The sequence below is a fragment of the Malus domestica genome, chromosome 15 (assembly GCF_042453785.1).
Source record: "Malus domestica chromosome 15, GDT2T_hap1".
Taxonomy (NCBI): Eukaryota; Viridiplantae; Streptophyta; class Magnoliopsida; order Rosales; family Rosaceae; genus Malus; species Malus domestica.
The window spans coordinates 20,458,560-20,473,141 of record NC_091675.1 but is presented as its reverse complement, the minus strand read 5'-3'; the positions used below and the strand labels follow the sequence as shown (position 1 = coordinate 20,473,141).

The 14,582-nt window shown below is 34.7% G+C and overlaps 1 protein-coding gene across 1 annotated transcript; it reads left to right on the top strand.

The window, feature by feature from the left end:
• Positions 1-12,958: 12,958 nt before the first annotated feature.
• On the top strand, positions 12,959-14,088 carry LOC139192576 (uncharacterized). The gene has a single exon (XM_070814819.1). The coding sequence runs from the start codon at positions 13,648-13,650 to the stop codon at positions 14,086-14,088; it is 441 nt and encodes a 146-aa protein (XP_070670920.1). The 5' UTR covers positions 12,959-13,647.
• The last annotated feature ends 494 nt before the right edge of the window (positions 14,089-14,582 follow it).

The window sequence follows — 14,582 nt, the reverse complement described above, 5'->3', positions numbered from 1 at the left end:
AAATGGTTGATTATTATCCTCTCTAAGCATGACTCTAGACATGAAAACATCTTTATACCACCTAAAATCGCTTAGGGTTGGACATCCTAAGTTACTAAGTTGGTTATGAATTCTGGAGGTGACATTACTGGGTGTCCCTATGAAATGTTCTATAATGGTGAAAAGTAATGTGTTGATTGCATCTGGGACTCCTTGTCCTATACGCTCATCAAAGTTGGGTGTTCCATCTTTGTCTCTTTTGACTGGATTTTTAATTTCATTTCTTGATTGTTTAGTGAGATATTTTTCCCACCAGGAATGGAGCATTCCTGTAAATCCAGTAACCAAAAGGTTGACAACTTGGGTTTGACTGAGGTTATGATTGGTAATATAACTATTAGCAACCATGGAGATGTGTTGTGATTTGTTCAAAAGTTCTTGTTCTGATAATCCATCTATGCTCCATTCATAGAGTTTATCAGTTGAGACTGAGAATTGGTTTTGGATGTTTCTTTCTTCAAATTGAATATCCAGAGGGGTTAATGGATATCAATTTTTGGTAAGAGTTGTTGGATTGACTCGTTTGTTTGTGATTCGTTTTAGTTCAAGATTTTGAAAAGTTTCTTCTACTTTCTTAATTAAACTTTTTTCACTTTCTCTTTCTAAATCCCATAATGCAGAAGTTGTTTCTACTTGAGATTCTTTTGGATGACGCAAGACATTGACTATTTTTTCTTGTTTCAATTCTTGTAGCATTTGATCTATTTTTTGGCTTGTGGAAATTGTTTTTAAAGCCGTTGAGTTAGAGGACGACTCTGGGAAGTTGACCAGGGTTTTTCCCTAATTTTTTGTTTTGGTTGATAAAGTCTATCTATTTTGGTTTCAATTTTGTCTAACTGTTTTCCTATGGTGTGTAGACTTTGGTTTGTGAAATTGTTTTGCTCTATAACTGGCTTAACTCTTACATCTTCCTTTGTAAATGTCCAATTTTTGTTCTTTTGTAGATTTATTTCAAAAAATATTCGTTCTGGGAATATTTTATGTTGCTTCGATGTCAACATTGAGTTTCTTCCATCGAATTTTGAATGGTTTGTTCAGTACGAGTAATTGGTGGTTGATTTGACTTGCTTCGAAATCAGATTATGTTGGAGAGTTTTGTTCTCCTTGGTTTTGAGCATTGGGCTGATATCTTGAGTGAGTCACTTGAGAGGCTGTTTCTATTGATTTTAGTTTATGTTAATCAGGTCACTGACTAATTCTTCTTGGGTGACTACTGAGCTAGTTTCTACTGCTCTTAATTTTCTAAGTTGACTAAGCTATTTTGTATGCTTACTAGTTTGCTTTCATTAATCAAACACCAATCTGAATTTAGACTGATATCTGACCACCTAATGGTTCTAGGTATTTTGATATTGGCATTTTCTTGATTGGTTTGTATCAGGAGTGTATGGTTTCTAGGACTTTGGACTAAGGCTTGGAAATTCAAGTTTGTTCCTGTGACTTTGTAGTAAACCTTAAAAATTAAGGCTAATGGTTGGACTCCTTCAAGGACTTGGTACTTGGAAGTTTTGATGTTTAATGTGAGTGCTTTCAGCATGTGGGGATCTGAAAGACTTATCGTGAGATCTAGCAAACAATCAAAATTAATTGGTCCATTGTAAAGACTTGACTCAATCATTCCAAGAATGCTATCACTGAAGTCAGTGAATCTTGCATTTCGGAGGCATAATAAAATAGAGGTATTAAGGCCTGTTCTTGTTGAAGGCTTGACTGCAATTTGGACTAGACCTATATGAATGTAATTGTAACCATCTTTTCTATGAGTTTTAATTTGTTTTGGTGTGAACAATTGACAAGTTTCATGTTATTTACTAAGAGCATAAGCTTTTTCAAATGTTTTAACGTGATGTACACTTCTAAAAGAGGCTACTAACCATTTCTTTTTGTCTAGAAATCTTGGTGATATTCCAATCTCCAAAGTCGACACTGTCATCTATTTGAAATTCTAATTTTTGTTCTTCATTTACTATGTCTGGAATTCTATTTAAACTGGATCTGGAGCTGGCGCTGACCATTGAATTAGATGTAAACAATATACTCATAATGCTCAAAATGAAGGTTCTTAATATACAGAAATCTTACTGGCTTTACCTTCCTCGCGTATTTGCTAAACTCTTTCTCCGCTCATGCCAATCCTATGGAATTTTGTTTGGAATACGCCTTACTGTTTGGGTTGAGAGTAAACAATCCTACTTAGAAGGTTAACAAATAAGATAAAATGTAAATGAAAGCTGAAAGATGAACATAATGTAGTGATTATAAAGATGATAACTCAATCACCACCAACTTGGCTCTGATACCAAATGGGGTGTAACTAATGGTAACGATGAAGGCAATAATGATGCAGATCATGTGAATTTGATAAACTAGATATTTGATGTAGTGGATAGCCATGATTGAATAAACCATGAAACTAACTATTATAAATGAATAAGAAAAATCGAATGAAGGATTCATATTTGTTTACCTTGAATTTGAGATATTCAATGAATTGACTGTGAGTAAGAATTTTATGCCATTCAAAATTAGTAGTTATGAAAATATTCATAATGAAAATAATGAATTCAAAATAATGATGCAATTATAATTTGAAAATGAGGTCTATTGCAAAACTTACACTGTGACTTACAATAAATGTTCATATTTCAGCTTTCATTTACAGTTTATCTTATTTGTTAACCTTCTAACTAGGATTGTTTACTCTCAACCCAAACAGTAAGGCGTGTTCCAAACAATAAATCCATAGGATTGGCATGAGTGGATCGCATGAGCGGATAACGAGTTTAGCAAATACGTGAGGAAAGTAAAGCCAGTAAGATTTCTATATATTGAAAACTTACATTTTGAGCATTATGAGTAGATTATTTAGATCTAATTCAATGGCTAGCACCAGCTCCAGATCTAGTTTAAGTAGAATTCCAGACATAATAAATGAAGAACAAAAATTAGACTGACAGTGTCGACTTTGGAGATTGGAATATCCCCAAGGTTTCTAGTAAAAACATTTACAAAAAGAAATGGTCAGTAGCCTCTTTTAGAAGTGAACATCACATTAAAACAGTTGAAAAAGCTTATGCTCTTAGCAAAGAACATGAAACTTGTCAGTTATTCACACCAGAATAAATCAAAACTCATAGAAAAGATGGTTACAATTACATTCACATAAGTCTAGTCCAAATAGCAGTCAAGCCCTTAACAAGAAGATGCCTCAATACCTTTATTTTGTTATGCCTTCAAGATGAAAGATTCACTAATTTTAGTGATAGTATTCTTGGGATGATTGAGTCAAGTATTTACAACGGCCAATTCATTTTGATTGTTTTACAGATTTCACGATAAGTCTTTCATATCCCCACATGCTAAAAGCACTCACATTAAACATAAAAACTTCAGGGTACCAAGTCATTGAAGAAGTCTACCCACTAGCCTTAATCTTTAGAGTCTATTACAAAGTCACAAGAACAAACATAAATTTCCAAGCCTTAGTCAAAAGCCCTAGAGACCACACACTCTTAATACAAACCAATCAAGAAAATGTGATAAGCTCATATTTATATATATTTTACATAAAATTCACTTGTCTTTTCTTAGTTAGTTCCTTATATTTTTGAGCTATTTACTATGTTTTTGTGTTTTGTGTGATTTATCAAGCAAAGAAAAGAAAAGTAGCACAAGTGAGATATTAAGTAACAAATTTGTCAAAACTGCCTGTGCAGATTAGCTGACTTTGGAAGCATGTTACGAACAGCTCAGAATGAATGAGAAAATGAACCTTATATGCTTGGAAAGCTACGGATGTCTATTTTCTGGAGAAATTCACAGATTGTTAATATCATTTTTTTAGAAGAAGTTATGGGCATTGTAACACTGAAAGGTTCAGAAAAGGGTTAAGCAGATTTGGCTAATAAAATGAGAAAGTAAAGGCATTTGTTTGGTGTTTTGCTTTGTCATCAACACTCAGCAACAAATGGGGTTATGATTGCACTCATTTGGCTTTGGAGTAAGTGGAAATGCACAGCTAGAAAGAGAAGGCATGGCACATGCAAAAGAGAAACATGGACAGCTACACACATGCAAACTGCACAGCATGGAGGGCTTGGCATGGGCAGAAAATGGGTGGATTGTTGGCTGAAATAATGAAGAACATGTGTGTGCAAATGCAAAGGGAAAACACACACACATGGGCAAAGGAAAGACACACACATGGGCAGAAAATGGGTTGATTTGTGGCTGAAATGATGAAGAACATGTGTGTAAATGTAAAGGAGAAACATGGCAGAAAATGTGTTTGTTTTGTGGCTGAAATGATGGAGGTCATGTGTGTGCAAATGTAAAGGGAAACATGGACATCACACACCCATACAAACTACACATGCAAGGAATTGAAGTGGTCCTCTTCTTAGCCTATAAATACATCCACCATTCCCCTTCCTAAAGACAATCTTGATCCATCAAAAAAGAGCTACATTCACAAACACAAATACCATCTTCATCCATTCATTCCCACATATCCATACACATCCTAGACATTTGTGCTACAACAAGGTGGTGAAAACAAAGGTCCTTGGCATTTCAAGCTTGGAAGATTGGAGCGTTTTAGGTGTACTTCATTCTTGCTTTTAATGTCTACTTTGTTATTTTCTGATTTTGTTGCAACTATGAGTGGTTAAACCCCTATTTAGTTAGGGGGAATTTCAAAACCATGACTATATTTGCAATATGAATTGATTACTTTCAGTTGTGATTTCATAAATTGTGAATGCAATTCACTTAACTGTTTGATTCAAAACTTATTCTTGTATGTTAATTGAGGGTCGACACTTAGTTGGCATGCATGAATTTGATGCTAGAATATAAGGGAGTTTCACCTAATCGTTATGAACTTATATTCACAAGTAGTGAAGGTTGCTAGTCACAATTGCGTTAAGTAAATTCTTGGCATAAGTTTCATGCAATTCATAGTTACAAGTGCCTTGTCAATACTTATGATTTTCATAGAACTTAATGATCTTTGCTCGTATCTCTATTATGCAATTCATGTAGGGAACTTGTGAGGAATAATTTGGGTTGTCGCATGCAATCATCCAATTTAATGAAAATAGGAAAATCTGAGGGTTAATTAGTGCAATTCACGGTTAATCTGGGGCATTGAGATTTATGGTTTATCGAAAGAACAACTGAACATCAATTTGTATGCAAGTGTGTCATGTGTGGAGAAGGACTCTCTAGCTAGCCCTTCAACCATCCAATTTACCAAATTCATGCAACTTTTTGTTTGAGTTTTTAGTTTACTTGTTTTGCTTCAAATTAGACAAAAACAAAACCCCATTTTACTTTCTTGTTTCAAAATGTTAAATTCCTGTTTTGTTTGTGTTTTTTAGTGTTTTGATTCAAGTCAAAACACTAAATTCGTCCAAAGTTGTTTTAGAGTCCAAATTTGCCCAATTTGTGTTTTTAGGCAGTTTTGAGTGTTATTAAGTTGTTTTGAATCTTTAGAATCTGTTTTGAGTCCCTTGAGTCTATTCAAACGTTTTTAATATTGTTTTTATGTTTTTGAGTCAAGTTAGAGGTTTTAGCAAGCCCTCTTAATCCCCGGTTTAAGAACGATCCCTACTTGCATTTATACTACAATTTGACAAAAAGAGGGTTTAATTTGAGTGCTTAACTTTCATCGCATCAAAATGCCAACATCAAAATACCCAGAACTATCAAATGGTCAAATATCAGTCTACCTTCCGATTGGTACTTAACCAATGAAAGCAAACCAGTAAGCATACAAAATAGCTTAGTCAACCTCGACAACATAGAACAATATTTTGACGGAACAGTTAAAATCAACTTCAATCTTCCAGCCCGAAAATCTAGCGTCCACTTACACGAGTTTGCCCAGTCACACAAATCTTTAGAGCTATATATAAACTCTTTTTCTGGATCCATAGTAGCCGAAATTGTGGGTCGAGATCAAGATCTAATCAATTCTCTGGTCAATAAGAAATTAAAATCAATAGAACTAGCTCAGTAGTCACCCAACAAGAATTAATTAATGATTTGATCAACATGAAGTTAAAATCAATAGAAACAACCTCTCAGGTTACTCATCCAAGATACCAACCTAACACCCAAAATCAAGGAGAACAAACCTCTCCAACAGAATCTGATTTCGAAGCAAGTCAAGTCCACCACCAACTACCACTCCTAAATAAACCATTCAAAATTCGATGGAAGAAACTCAATGCTGACATCGAAGCAATAGAAAACATTCTTAGAAGAAACATCTTTAGAGAAAAATATACAAAAGAACAAAAATTGGACATTTACAATAAATGGACCAATTTCATGAAAAAACACAGATTTGAAGTATTTTTCTTCGATTTCGTTGAAAAATATTACGAGTCTGAAAAGAAATTACAAGTCATCACCAAAGAAAATTGGGTTAAAGAAGACAAAACATAGTCTTTTCTAGTCACCCTCCACAAGAAACAATTTTAATTACAACTGCAAACACACAGGTACCAGCCACTTCTTTCAAACTTCCCAAAGAAGATGCAAGTGTCAAGCCAATCATAGAACAAAACAATTTCACAAACCAGTGTCTACACACCATAGGAAAACAGTTAGATAAAATAGAAACCAAAATAGATAGACATTCACATTCCAAACCAACAATTAAGGAAAAACCCTTAGTCAACTTCCTAGAAGCCTCATCTAGCACAATAGCCTTGAAAACAATTTCCACAAGTAAAAAATAGATCAAATGTTACAAGAATTAAAACAAGAAAAAATATTCAATGTTTTACAACACTCAGATGAATTTCAACCAGAAACAACTTCTACAATATGGGATTCAGAAGGTTAAAGTGAAACAAATTCCATAAAAAAGGTAGAAGAAGCTTTTCAAAACCTTGAACTATAACGAATTACAAACAAAAGAGTCAACCCGACAACTCTTACCAAAAATTGGTATCCAAGGCCAACACCTCAGAATATTCAATTTGAGGAAAGAAACATCTAATTCTCAGTTTCGGCTGATAATCTCTATGAATGGAACACATATGGATTAGCAGAACAAGAACTTTTAAACAAATTACAACACGTCTCCATGGTTGCTAATAGTTATATTACCAATCATAACCTTAGTCAAACTCAAGTTGTTGACCTTTTGGTCACTGGATTTACAGGAATGCTCCATTCCTGGTGGGAAAAACATCTTACCGAACAATCCAGAAATGAAATAAAAAATGCAGTCAAAAGAGATGAAGAAGGAACACCTATTTTCGATGAACATATCGGAAGAGGAGTCCCAGATGCAATCAACACCCTACTTTTCACAATCATAGAACACTTTATAGGGACACCTAGTAATGTCACCCCCAGATTCATGACCAACTTAGTAACTTAAGATGTCCAACCCTAAGCGATCTTAGGTGGTATAAAGATGGTTTCATGTCTAGAGTCATGCTTAGGGAAGATAGTAATCAACCATTTTGGAAAGAAAAATTCATTAATGGATTACCAAATCTTTTGCCCATAAAATCAGAAATGTTTTAGTTAATGAAGAAGGTATCATACCATATCATACTCTTACTTATAGAAATATTATTAATATTATCTAGAAAGAAGGATTGAAAATGTGTATTGATATGAAAATTACAAAACAAGTCAACAAAAACAAGTTAATAGCCAAATACGAATTAGGAACATTTTGTGAACAATACAGATTACCTCCTATTGCTCAATCCAACAAAAAGAAAAAATCAGAAGCCTACAATAGGTACTTAAATAGGTACTCCAGTAGAAGACATCCCAATTATAACAAATTCAAAAATAAGAATTTTGAAACAAATAAATTTTACGAGAAACCCAAGTCCACCAAGTGGAAGAGGAAACCCTTAGGAAAATTCCACTCCAAGAACCAAGAACAAAAAGGAAATTGCTACAAGTGTGGCAAATTCGGTCATTATGCAAACAAATACATAGTCAAGAAAACAATCAATTGGTCGAAAATCTCCGAGGAAGAGAAAACCCAACTACTTCAAGTCTTAGAGTTAAGAGACACAAACCATAGTCAAGCTGAAGATGATTTAGATTTTAATTCATCCTCTTCCAGTAATTTCTCAAGTAGTCTTTCATCCCTTAACATTAAGATAGGGTGTACAAATGCTTATTGTAAAAAGATTTCAGTCCTCAATAAATAAGAAAAACAAGAAGATCTTCTTATTGAGTTAATCAGTAAAGTAGATGACCTTGAGTTAAAATCATTTTATTTAAAAAAACTTAAGAAGTTAGTCTCCCAAGAAGAAGCCGGTACTAGTCAACCACAAGTAACCCCAAAAATCTGTCTTAGCACAACTCTGGAAAGGTTTAATAAGGCTAAGAAAGAAATTACGGTCAAAGACCTACAAAGAGAAGTCAACAAAGTTAAGGAAGAAATTAAGTCCTTAAAATAAAAAAACATAGAAATTCGCTCATATCTTAGTAGTATCCAAACACACTCCTTAGCAATAATGATGAAGAACACAATAGTTATTCCTCAGACCAAGAATCAGAATCCAAGTCCATAGAAAATCCAACAAAAAACCTAGTTTTAGGATTACTACAAAAAATTAGGATCCAAAAATGGTATTCTAAAATAAAAATAATAATTGAAGACTTCTAGTTAAAAACAATTGCCTTAATTGACTTAGGTGCATACTTAAATTGTATTCAAGAAGGTTTAATTCCCACTAAGTATTTTCATAAATCAACAGAAATCCTTAGTGCAGCAAACCAGTCCCCTAATGCAATTAAAATATGAAATTCCAAAAGCTCATGTTTGTCAAAACAATGTTTGTTTTAAAACCGGATTTGTTTTAATAAAAAAAATTTCAAACCCAGTCATTCTTGGGCTCCCTTTCATAGCTCTCCTATATCCTTTTAAGGTGCACCATGACTGTATAACCACCAGAATGTTAGGGAAAAAAAATCACATTTGAGTTTTGCACGGAAATAGATCCCAAAAAATTAAGACAATTACAAGAGTATGGAATTCAGCACAACGTAATTATAGTACTATTAAGAAAGAAATATTATCTATCGTATTATGTATTAGTAAATTTCAAGATGATTTATTAAATATTTTTTTTTAGTCAGAGTCGATTGCAAATCTACAAAACATGTTTTACAAAAAGATGTTCAAAACATTGCATCAAAATAGATTTTTGCACGATGACAAACTATGTTAAGTATTTTTGATTTTGAAATATAATACATCCAAGGTAGTCAAAATTGCACATCTGATTTCTTAACCAGAGAATTTATGTAGGGAAATAATGACAACAAGAAGACTTGATCAGAGGAGGCTTCCAGCCACTTTACCATCACTACCAGTAAAACAAGAATCAAGCCCAGATTCTTCATCGGCCTTAGCCATTACCAACCATTTCACTCCCATAGGTTTCACAGTAGGAAACCTTAGGCCAAATTACCAGTCACCATGTCCTAATTACTAAATGACATTAGTCAGTCAATATGATCCTTATTCAACCCCTACATACCAATCATCCTCATCCCAACCAGTCAGTTATACTAAAACATCACTGTATGTCAAGAAAAATCCCAGTGAATATCTTTTTAGCATTCTTTTCAATCTCAATTAGGAACAAGCACCAGATAAATTAGCCAAAACCATCTTTCCACCTAATTTCCATTATCACCCTACAACACCACACAAAACACTGAAATATTATCAAATCATTCTTAGCGAAACAGAATTCATCTCTATCAAATCACTTTACAGCAAAACCCATGAAAAAAAAAATTCTTTGCCATTCTCTTTACATTGGCCGGTTTTTAACCGAATCAGATTGGAGAATCCCCCTTTACAAAACCAAACCTCTTCATACCCAATATGTCCACATTCCCAATAACCATTACAATTACTTTGATTACATTGATGCATGGACTTATATCTTTCTCCATCAAACAAAAGATTTTAGTCATTCATGGTTCATTAATTTTGACAAGAGTTTCAGATTAAATTTTCCTGCATGGTTCCCAAAATGGTGGTCAATCCATGGCCCAACAACCAGTCTCCTACCATAAGAACTTATGCAGGTCATCTACGCCAATTTCCAGTAGAAATTTGACAGAAGCCGATTCAACTATAGAATTACATTTCTCCCAATATTCATGGCCAAGTACAAAGTCCTATGGATTATGATGTGGAATTATGAAGTTGAAACAAGTGAAGTCTACATAATCAGATCAGTCAAGTGATGGGATAAATTCAACCATCAAAAGACCATCAATTAGGTCCTCACCGAATTTCCTATTACTCCACCTCCAATCATTTTGGCACAACCAGCACAACCATCATTGCCAGTCATCTCGGAACAGTCATTATCGGACATTAGTCCATCTTCATCCCTCAAAGGAACATTCAAGTCTTCTAAATCGTCAGGCTCAAAGAAGAATAAAGCCACTCAGCTCAAATATTTAGCATAAAAATTACTTGTAGAAGCAATGATGCTCCACACTAAAGAAGAAGAAGCTTGAGACTCCGAATCTTCAGATGCGTCTTCACAACAACCAACCAAGTCAATAAGTCAAAAAATACAGTCAGCCAAGTCGGTCGACTACTAGGATTCGCAAGATCCTTTTGCATAAGGTCATGTGAACATAGTCAATTGCCATGTGAAAATTCAGCCTTCCTTCCAGGACACCATGTGAAACGTTTAGACAATATTCGCACCAATGATTTTGACAAAGAATGGTTTCATTCAATCATTCATGTTCTACAGTGAAAGTAGCAATTATTCCAACAAATTTCATTGTTCATCAATAGTGAAAGCAAGTCATTATTCATCAATAGTGAAAGCAAGTCATCATTCATCAATAGTAAAAACAAGTCATCATCCAAGTCCTTTTTCTAAATCTATAAGAAGTGGACTCTGGAGGAAGAAAGTTCAAGTTAAATTTCTACATTTCTCAGTAAAAAATTTCTTTGAGTTCATATTGTATCCAAAGAAATCAAAATTGTAAACACTTTTAATTTTAAAATGTCAAGGATGCTTGCGTGCACCAATATCCTTTTCATCAATCATTTTCTTATTTGCTGACTCAATCGTCAGTAAATCAATTGTATGTCTCAATGTAAGTTTTGCAATAAAACTTATTTTCAAATTATAATTGCATCATTATTTTGAATTCATTATTTTCATTATGAATATTTTCATAACAACTGATTTTGAATAGCACAAAATTCTTACCCATAGTCAATTCATCGAATATCTCAAGTTCAAGGTAAACACAGATCAGTCATTTGTTCAATTATTCTTATTCTTTTACCATAATTGGTATCATGCTTTTCTTGCTCCTAATCAATATGAGCCCCATTTATAGTAAAAAAGAACTAAGACCTTAGAATTAGTCATCTACTACAAAGTAGCTACTTCCTTCCCACTTAGAGCGATTACTTAGAGCTAACTTCCTGATGGATCAACCCTTCCCGTCCTCTATCTCCGAATTTTATTAAATACTAAAATGTGATAATAGAAAAATACAAGCGGAATGACAAAGCCTAAACCCACGAAAAAACACATCCATGAAAACGAAAGGCAAGACGAAATTAATGTCACGAACATATTACGTTGAAAATCCAAATACTTAGGTGGGAATGTTACCATCCTTGTTACTTGATACTCAAAAATCGTCTTTTCTCTAAGCAACCCTTAAAGATTAATTTTGCACAAAATTAACCAAATCAGAAATCAATAACAGTTCGACTAGCGTTGTAATAATTTTAGTGTTTAATCGAAAAACATAGTTCATTTATTTATTGGATAACCATTAGATGACTTAAAAGATATAATTTAGTTATTTTTTTATGCGCCGATCTTTAAAAGAAGACCTAAAAATCAAGTTTTGATCAAATTGTCAAACATTGCAGGGTTGAGATACATGCTATAATCAAAACAGACCCAGGATCAAGCAGATGGTACTAAACACACTCTGAGCTCTTTGTCTGAAGCTTGTCATCCGATGAGGCTTCATGTTCAAAGCAATCAATTTAGTATCAACTTTTACACGTCCATCGGCATTGGCATCCGGCAAAAGAATAGGAGACTCCTGGTGGATTTGCGGGTTCTCTCCGACTGTCATTCTAGGTGCCTGCTGCTGTTGTAGAACATCAGATAAATATGCATTACATGTAACTCCTACCAGTTTCTTGGCATTCAGAAAGCCACAAGTCAATGTGTTCCACAATTTGTTGCCTTACTTTGTTGACTGCATCAGGGTTGCTGCAGTTTTGGGAATTGCCTGAAACACAAGTCATAAACCCTAATGAATATAACATCATCAACTGGAAACTATCAGGCACAGCCATCCATGAAAATCATGTTCGGGTTCAAATTATCCAACTTTGACGTGCTTTAACGCCATTCACAAACAATAACTAAAAAAATACTTTCATAATCAAACTAGAATTCCAGACAAAGGAACACACACACACAAACAAAACATACCTTTAGGGGGGAAAGGAAACTGAGGACATCCTCTCAAATCAGTTCCATGGCCACAATCATGGCAAGAGATGACGTAGGAAGGCACTGAAAGTTTTATTCAAAACAAAAAAGATTTAAACAACCGTTTAGAAATAACTAAAAATATTGCAATCTAGTGAACGTATGTTTTATCCCTTATGAAGCGACTTTGCATAATAGTTCAATGTAAATCTAAAGGGCACAGTACACATGCAATATCAATAGTACACAAGTTTTAAACTGCACATGTAACTACCGACAGAATACAAACGACTACCTACAATTTGGTGTGGGATATAAAACCGCATACAAACAACATAGTTGGAATACTTTCACATCAATGCATAGGATATCAATAGTGAGACTTCTCATGTGAGAAATGTAATACTCACTATCTGGAGATGAAGTCTGTTTGGATGCATGACGCCAGGGATCCTGTGAACCATTTGTAAAAACTATTTTTGAACCTGCAGATTTGGTTTCATAAGATCATGTGAATGAATGCTGAATCATGAAATGAATAAATGATGCTTTTGACAAAAAAATAATTAAATAAATGATCCCATATCTGGTAGTAAGAAATGTTGAAATGTAATCTTGTCTTGGCCCAAGACAATTGATCCGGCCCATACACAAAGAAAGAACCATGCACATGCTAGAGAATTCTAGCAAAGTTCAAGTTGGTGGAAGAGTCTAGAAGAATGATGAGGATTCCACCGACATACAAGATTAATATAGATAATTCTAGCTTAGGAAGGTAGTGGAATTATCTAGATATCTCTAGCATGATGCTTCCTTGCTTCTCCATGGTTCCATCCATGCCTATAAAAGGAGAAGGCATCCACACCATTTGAAACAACCAAGAGAGCAAGTAGTGAGAAGTGAGAAGAAGCAACAAAGCTTCTAAGAGCGTTTGAGTGTTTCCTCTTGTAATAAGTTTGTGAGTGAATAAAAATCTTGTGTAATACCTTGAGTATTCTTTCTTTCTCTTGCCTATCAATTCCGCTGCGTTACGTTCTTCTTTGTGAGATAAACATCTCCAAAGTAGTGAAGTCTTTTTAAGCCCCAACAAAGTGGTACCAGAGCTATGGCTAGCAACGCTATGGCAGCCTTCCGAGTTCCAGTGCTCGACAACAACAACTTCGATAATTGGAGTATCAAAATGAAGGCCCTTTTGGGAGCACACGATGCATGGGAAGTTGTGGAGAAAGGCTACACTGAGCCAGAAGATGAAGCTACTCTGTCCCAACCCCAGAAGGAGAGTTTGAAAGATTCAAGAAAGAGAGACAAGAAGGCGCTCTACCTCATCTACCAAGCATTAGATGACAATGGCTTTGAGAAGGTCTCAAGTGCAACCTCTGCCAAGCAAGCATGGGAGAAGCTTCAAACCTCTTACAAAGGAGCCGAACAAGTGAAAAAGGTTCGTTTTCAAGTATTAAGAGGTGAGTTCGAATCTCTACAAATGAAAGGGTCTGAATCAATCTCTGATTATTTCTCAAGAATCCTAGCCGAACAAGTGAAAAGTTAGAAGATGTTAGAATTATGGAAAAGATACTACGCTCGTTGGACCCCAAGTTCGAGCACATTGTTGTGACGATTGAAAAAACTAAAAACTTGGAAGAAATTAGTATAAAGCAATTAATGGGTTTGCTACAAGCATATGAAGAGAAACATAAGAAAAGGCAAGGGAATGATGACCAGCTCCTCAAGACGCATGTCCAGCCAAAGAAGAAAGAAGAAAGCTTGGACAACGAGAGAAGCCAGTACGGAAGAAGTCGTGGTCGAGGTCGCGGACGTGGACGTGGTTGGAACTTCAACAACCATCACAACTATGAAAGAGGAGAAAGCTTAACAAAAGGTCGTGGAAGAGGACGCTCAAACTTGAGGTATGAAAAATCTCAAGTTCAATGTTATAATTGTCAAAAGTTTGGGCATTATGCTTGGGAATGTAGAGCTCCAAGCAACAGGCTTGATGAGAAGGTCAATTATATGAAAGAAGAGAAAGAAGTTAATGGCACTGTG